This window comes from Pipistrellus kuhlii, unplaced genomic scaffold (genome assembly GCF_014108245.1).
Source record: "Pipistrellus kuhlii isolate mPipKuh1 unplaced genomic scaffold, mPipKuh1.p scaffold_m20_p_13, whole genome shotgun sequence".
In the NCBI taxonomy this organism is placed as follows: Eukaryota; Metazoa; Chordata; class Mammalia; order Chiroptera; family Vespertilionidae; genus Pipistrellus; species Pipistrellus kuhlii.
The window spans coordinates 25,577,513-25,585,569 of NW_023425438.1; the positions used below are offsets into that span (position 1 = coordinate 25,577,513).

Below are 8,057 nucleotides of genomic sequence, written 5' to 3' on the forward strand. Positions count from 1 at the left end.
AAATATAAACTTTGGCTGGGTACATGGCGAAATTAATTATTGTGAAATACATTGGGAAAATATTTGATCAACAGTGTTGTGGTTATGTTTTGGAAAACAGTACTTGGTTTGCGAGATACATAATGAAATATTTATGAGGGTGTGGGACTGGCAAGACTGGCACTGGATGGATGACTGTTGGGGCTCAGTGATGGTTAAATGAGGTTTCATTCACTATTCTGTGAATATTCCTTTATGTTTGAAGTTTTCCATAACAAAGAGTAAAAATAATTTTTAAGCCTTCCAAAAAAGTGGTAAGGCAATATAAACGTATCAAACTTCTGTTATACTGAAGCAATTTTAGCCTCATTTTTACTCACAATTCTTTTAGCAGGCCATTAAAATATATATTTGATTCCATCAATGCCAAACTTAACTAGAGCTCCTGATGTTTCTTGCTCACATCAGTTTCTCTCTCTTTCTCCCTCAAAAATCATTTAAAAAATAAATCTTCTGGTGAGATTTTTTTTTTTAAATTATAACCTATATGTGGGTGTCAGATAGGTACTCGACTTATTGAGGGATCACCTGGTAGTGTTTAACCACTACTACTACCCTTTATGATGTACACCTGAAAATAATATAATACTTAATATCAACAATCGAAACTCTTAAAAAGTAACTAAATTAAATAAAAGTTATACCAATTAAAAAAAAAATAAATGAAACAAAATATTTCACCCATACTACAAATATATGACAAAAGTGGCATTTCAAAATAGTAGAGAAAACGGTGTTGAGACAAGTGAAAAATCATATTCAAAAATAAAATTCTATCACTATCTTATTCTCTAGATCAAAATAAACTACAGAAAGAATGAAATGTTAAAATAAAATTATAAAAATACCAAGAGAAAACATGAAGAAATTTTTATAAGACATATATATGACAAAGTCTAATTTCCTTACACTAGATCAAATGCTCCTACAGCTAGAAGAAGAAGAAGAAAGAAGAGGTCAAAACTGTGATGAGAAAAATGTACTGGCACCTACCGGTAAGCCTAGTAAATTATATGGCACCTAAGCTGATTAAAAAAAAAAATACTGAGAAATATAAATTTAAAAAAAATTTGCTAAATCATTTACTGGTTAATCTACTCTTCTGGTAAAGGCAAAAGGGAAAAAGGGTACTTTAACACATTATTGGTGAAAATATAGGTTGGAACTAATCTTCGTTAGTACAATTTGGCATTATCTAGCAACATTTTAAATGCACATAGCCTTTGAACTAGAAATTCTATTGGCATGAATTTATCTTACAACACCCAGAGAACAGCACACATTGCCAAAGAAGGTCATATAAGGCTGTTCACAGCAACATTATTTAGAACAGAAAAAGCTGAGAAACAACCTAGTTAATCATCACTAACAGGCTGATTAAATAAAATATGGCACATATGTAAATAAATGCATGCTTTAATTCATAACACTTGGCAGTTTTATTGAGAGAAAATATTGTAATAATCCTGGAACTGTACAGAATGTGAAGATCAACTTTCATCTATAATTTTCATTCATTCAACAAATATGAGTGCTTACACTACATGTCTGTGCTCAGTAATGCAGATATAATGTCATATAATCCTCTTACTCAAGGAAAAAAAGGTGATACAGGCCCTTTATTCAAGGAGCATATAGTCTGGTAGAAACTATAGATGAGTAAACGTACTATTGTTATTATCACATACATGGTATGATATCTATCATGAGGTAAGAACAGAATGTTACGGGAACACATGAGCAAAGCAACTTAAAACTAATAATCACCATGCCAAGAAACAAAAACTCAGCAGCTTAAATGTGAAATTATCAACTCCTCCTTCAGAGCTGAAATGACGATGAGGCCCTCAGTCTGAGAAGACCTTAGCTTCAGGACAGCTGGGTCTGACCACCTTGCACACGCCTATGTCCACAAAGGTCACATTCACCCATTCAAGCTCTGCTGATGAATCAGGGTTCTGCCCTTAAGAGTTCTGAATCCCTGTGCTATCACCCTCAGGGGGACCTTTCCTAGGGTCTACATTTAAAATCAGGAACCGAAAGTTTCAAAAAGAATGTGTTATAAGAAGAGTATATGTGCAACATTTGCTTCTACAGTACTTCATCAGAGTTTTCAAAGAATCAAGAAATATATTCATTTGGTCGGTACTTGAAGCCTGGGCTAGCAAAGTACCTTTAAAATGTGGCATTTAAATTGGAGCCTTACACCAGCAAGGTTTCAAATAAATTGTTTTTAGGTATTTTATGAAATAACTACACTAAAACAGAGCTAATTATTGGACAATAGAAAATAAGCCCCTTTTTAGAAGTGTTTTATATAATATAGCAAGCCTTCCACGTTTACCGAGATATAGTATGAAATATCATATTTTCTAAATACTATTCCACAGTTAGGTATTTACCAAAGATTTTATATATATATATATATATATATATATATATATATATATATATATATATAAAATCATATATATATATATCTTCATTACATTATTTTTAAAAGGATGAGGCAACTTGTTGGTTACTAAAAAGCACTATAAATTTGACACTGTGCTTGCTAGGAACCAATCTGAAATATAATTTATCTTATCCATAAGGAGCATATACACTAATTGTTCCTAGTCAGAAAATTAAAAATAGCTTAACAGAAGAAATTATTCAGAATCTCTAAATTCATCAGCTCTATTCCTTGTTATCATTTGTTAGATAAAAATGGAAGCTGGAGACTGAATAGGGTATGACATCTCTTTCTTTAGAGGCATCTTAAGATTTTAACATATATAAAACTCAAAATCTTAGAAGACCTGGTTTTTACCCCCCAAGATATAATAACCCTATACTTAAAACAATATTAAATCCTACACAAACTTCCATTCAATTAACAACTTTGGACAGTCTCAAACTGATTTGATAAGCACCAACATTCTTTCCTTTGCATTTACATTCATAGCCTCAAAGTCCTGTCAATTCTTCTTTCATAAAACCGTTTTGTACCCTAACTATAAAAATACAGATTCACAACCAATTACAGAATTCATGCTTTCCTTCTATTCTATTTTCATTTAACTAACTAATGAACTAGATAAGGCACTACTCACCTATCTCAGAACTATCACAAAAGCTTTCTGAATATAGTTCCCCTGTTTTTCTTTCCAACCTTATCTTAGAATATGGTCACCAATTCCTTTTCTAACACTACCATCCAGGCCTCAGTTCAATAATCTCCAATGGCTTCCTAATACCTAAAGCAATAAATCAGGAAAAGTAAAAAGCTACTAGCGAATAAGTTCATAATTTGTCCGATAAGATGAACTCTGAATCTCTAACAAACTTGATCGTTTTATCTTCTAAAAAATAATTTCCCAAATAAATAGTTAAAAAGAATTTAACTATTAATGTGCAACCAGGCACTCGTGAATGAAAAGATTTGAAAACTACAGGCTATGCAGATCAGTCTCTGTAGACCTAAAACATAACTTCCAATCAATAGTACTATCTAACCAATACAAGAAAACCTTCTCAAACTACTTCATTTAAGTCTCATGGTAAATCTACCACAAATGTAATTGGCCTGGACCCGGCTAGGAATCCACAGGTTTTCCTTCTTTAAGACAATCAATATTGCCTTTTTTGTTTACGATTCAATGATGAGGCAGGAAGAGGCTAAACCTGTCCCCACTCACAGCCATGCCTCGTCCTCTGCAGCTGAGATCACCCGAGGAAAAAAAAAAAAAAAAAAAAAAAAAAAAAAAAACAGGGGGCCCCCCTCGGAACCCAGCACCCACAGCCCATTTCCCAGGCCCGTTTGGCTCATGCCACATCGATACCCGGGCAAACTGGGCGGTGGCAGGACTTGGCCACAACTCCCCTCCCCAGATCTCCCCGCACACCACTGGGGGCGCTCTCACTACTCCCTGCAGCTGGGTCCATGTGGACGCTTTCCAAGGGGTCATCTCCCCACCAGCGCCAGAGGAGGGGCAGGGAGACGGAACGCGTGGGGGCCACCCCCGGCCAAGGAGGGGATAAGAACGGGGCGGGGGTTTTAGGGCTGAAGACAGACTAGCGCACTGACGGCGACACTGCGCCTTTTCCCTGGGAGCAACCCAGACGGGGTGGGGGGAGACAAAAGATGAAGGCGCCAAGGCCTTTCCATCCTCACTCACCCCAAAAGAATCCACAACCCCCAGTTCCCGGGTACACACCCAGCCTCTCCACTTAGGGTGGGTGGGTGGGTGCCTAACCCCAGGGACGCAGTGAGTGGAACGGGGACCAGAGGGAAGGATCCGGGAGCGGTCGGGTGCACGTGTTCCTCCCCGACGCGCGGACAGACAATGAAGAACAAGCCCGGGCTCTGCCTCCGCCGCCCCACCCAGCCCCGGGCGGCTCCCGCGGGGCGGTGGGGGCGCCTGCCTTCTCCCCTCCTCCCCCAGGTCTGCAGACAAAGCCCCTCGGGGCGGAGAGGGGGCTCGGGGGGGCGCGGCTGGGGCTGCACACAAAAGCGGGAGGGGAGGGGAGGGCGCGCGGCGGGGGAGGCGGCGGGCGCGGCCGGCACTCACCCGCGGAGCCGGAGCCGGAGCCGGAGCCCCTGCGCTTGGGCGCGGCCGGCGTGGAGGGCGGCGCCGCGGGGGCCGGCGCGGTGGGCGTCCAGGCGGGCTCGGCTGGGGGGCTGGTCCCGCTGGCCGGGGGCGGCGGGGGCGGCCGGGCCGGAGGCTCGTCGTCGTCGTCGTCGTCCTCCTCGGGGAGCTTGGAGGGCGAGGCTGCGGCAGCGGAGAAGGAGGGTGGGGAGGGCGCGGGACTAGGGTCCCAGGACGGATGCCTCTCCGGGGCGGCAGGGGGCGCGGCCGGCAGGGGCCCCCGGGGCGCCGGGGGCACGAAGTCGTCGTCAAAGTCCAGCAGGGGCGCGGCGGGGGCGGAGGGCGCGGTGGGCACCGGGGCGGCCGACAGCGGGGCGGCGGCGGCGGCAGCGGGCTTCCTCTCCAGCACCTCCAGCTCCTCCAGGTCCTCGTCCTCTTCTTCCTCCTCCTCGTCCTCCTCCTCGTCCTCCTCGTCGGGGTCCGTCACGAACTGGTACTTGAACGTGGGCTGAGGCCGGGGCGGGTGGTCCGAGGACGAGGAGACCCGAGGCGACTGGTCCGCCGCGTCTTCCATGGCTGGCGGGTCGGAGAGGAGGATGCTCCTCCGAGGCGCGCGGGCTGCGGCGGCGGTGGGGGGTTGGGGAGCTCGGAAAGGGGGCAGAGCCGAGCGAGCCGAGGGACCTGCAGAGGCGACGGCTCCCGGAACAATGAGGCTGCCCCTCCTGCCTCCGCACCCGTGATGCGCCGCCGCCCGCCCCGTCCCCAGTTGCCGCCGCCGCCGCCGCTGCCGCCGCCCAGACCGGCGTAGGAGAGAGGCCAGCAGACTCTCCGCCCAGTTTGGCGCGATGCCTCCTCCCCGGCGGGCGGGGGCTGGAGCGGGACGGGGGGAGCCAATCGGCTACGGGAGAGTTGATAAAAGACAACCGGCCTGCCCAATGGGAAGGAGGAGAGGAGGAAAAGTGGGCGTGGCCTCTCGCGCTTCTGCTCTCTTACCGGCTGGGTTGGGTTCGGTGGGCGGGGTTTGGAGCTGGCCGCCCCGCCCTCCACCCGTGGGTAGTGTGGGAGAGGGGCAGGTGGGGCGGTGGAGGGGGCGGTGGTCTGGCCGCGCCCGCAGCTGCAGGGCCGCTGTGGTTCGAGGGCTGCAAACGCGGGCCAGCTGCCGCCCCGAGCGGTGGGAGAGACTCCCGGCTCGCCACCGCCGGAAGGGCGTTATCCTGGATGGAAACTTTCCTCCCAGGAAAGGGAAAAAAAACCCAGAGTGGACAAAGGTACTAACAAACGGGACTGTACTGGAGTAGGCCCTAAGGATCGAAATATGCATTACATTTTAAAAGATTTTTCTTTTTTTGGAAATAAAGGATTATATTGTTTTAAACTTAAATTCCCAGGCCACGTGATTGCATCACCACCTAAAAAGAAAAAAAAGTGATAATTTTGACAGGGGTAAGAAAACTCCTGGTCTAAAATTGCTGACCCTGGATGAGGTAGGCAAAACGGAGCTGGGCTGGACCATCTGGGGCTGGGGAAGTCCGCTCGTCTCCTTCCAGGAGACTTTTTGAGAACTAGAGGATGCTGGGCTCCCTCACATGGTAGGAGGATGAGTCAGTCACCCAAAGAGAGAGGGAAGGGAGAGAGAAAAAAGTGGCCACAGAACGAGGCCTTGGAAGGCAAATTTGATTCCCATCACATTTCAGTCACTTTAGACTCATGAGTCAACAGTTCAGATGAGTCAGGCTTTCTGGGAGCCAGTAAGCCCAGTAACTCATTTCTTAGATATGCCAGAATGAGCGTGATTCCCAGGCCACTTTTTTCCAAACCGGAAGGTGTTTAAGGAAAATGGTTACAGAACATACAAGTCTCCGCATACAGAGGTTTAGAGAACGCTTTTATCTTTTTTATATATCTTCCAAAAGGCTTTGCTGCATGCCTATCCTGGAGGCCCTGGAGAGAGAGGGAAAACCTGTTTACAAGTTGCTCACAGTCCAGACCAAGCCCCACTGTTGTGGCTGTTGAGCGCTGGAAATGTGACTAGCCTGAAAGGGAGTGTGTCTTAAGTTTAAAATGCACATTGTATTTTGAGTTAGTATCCTCCTCACCCAATGTAACTATCTCCATATTTATTAGTCACATGTTGGAAATGATACAATAATATTTTAGATACATTGGGATAAGTATTATTCATTTCATTTATTTCTTTTTACTTCTTTAATGCAGCTTCTAGAACATTTTAAATACATACATGACTCACATTATATTTCTATTGGACGGTGCTAGTCTAATTTGATGATTAAGAAACGTTGATTGCCATGGGGAGTCACTAGTTATTTAAGCACATTCTTAGCTCCAACTAATTAATATTACCCTACACTTAATTAGAGTATTAAAAATGAAAGGTAGGGATTGTAAGGGGAGGGAGAAGGAATGAATAGGGGATTTTTAGGTCCGTAAAACTATTTTGTATGATCCTGTGATGAAGGATATAGGACATTGTGTACTTGGTAAAACTCGTATACCTGTACAACCCAAAGAGTGAACCTGTGAGTTTTAGCAAATAATACTTCAATTTGGTTCATAGATTGTAACAAATGTACTGCACCAATGTAAGATGTTCGTAATGGGGGAAACTGTGGTTGGGGGATTGGCATGGGAGTGTATGAGAACTCTGTTCTGTTTAATTTTACCGTAAAGGTACTGTATAAATAAGGGGGAGAAAAGTTTGTTTTTAAGGGAAGGTATAACAAAATTTCCTGATCAGGTTAATTATCAACAATATATTCACAACCTGGCATATCAATCCCACACAAAGATGAACTTTATTTATACAAAATGGTTATGAGTTGCTTTCAGTTTTTGTTTGTGGTTTGTTGAAGGGGTTAGAATCAGTAAGAGGGAATTATTAGTGTAGAATTTTGGGGCAAGGAGGTAAAAATTTTAAGCAAAACAGTATTGTAATGATAACTAACTAAATTGTCTCAAGTATTTGTCAAAATTATCAAAAATCATACATGATTGTCAAGTGTAAGTATATACACATAATAAAATAGTAGCAAAATTTTATTATATGAACTTTTTTATATTAAGTCACAACTTAGTTATCAGCAGTTCAGTCTTTCCCAAACTGTTTTTGTCACTATGCTTGTTATGAAAGTCCTTGATGGAAAGTTTCATAGGGTTTTCATATGTTATTTGCAAGTTGCTCATATGATATTTCTGCATACATATATATGTGAAACTGCTATTACTAAAATAATCACAAGAAATGTGATTAATTGATTTAAAGTATCTCAAAAGAATAATTACAGGAAATTATAGATTTGAAACTTTAATTGTAAATAGCAGTAAATATTGAGGCAGTAATATACACACTCTCCTCTGACATAGAATACAAGAATTTTATATTACTAATCTCAGTGGTTTCTATAAAATCAAGTGTTTGATGGATGA

General features: G+C 43.5%; 1 protein-coding gene across 4 annotated transcripts in view; it reads right to left on the reverse strand.

Moving 5' to 3' along the window:
• Positions 1-5,423, reverse strand: part of RTN4 (reticulon 4) — a 57,181-nt gene extending 51,758 nt beyond the window's left edge. For 2 of the 4 annotated variants that reach the window (XM_036435339.2, XM_045580751.1), the window contains exon 1: positions 4,596-5,408. In XM_036435339.2, the coding sequence (XP_036291232.1) occupies positions 4,596-5,187 (592 nt within the window). In that variant the 5' untranslated portion in view covers positions 5,188-5,408. Of the gene's footprint in view, positions 1-4,595 lie in introns of all 4 variants that reach the window. The other 2 variants (XM_036435333.2, XM_036435340.2) reach the window with 2 other exon arrangements.
• Positions 5,424-8,057: the final 2,634 nt, after the last annotated feature.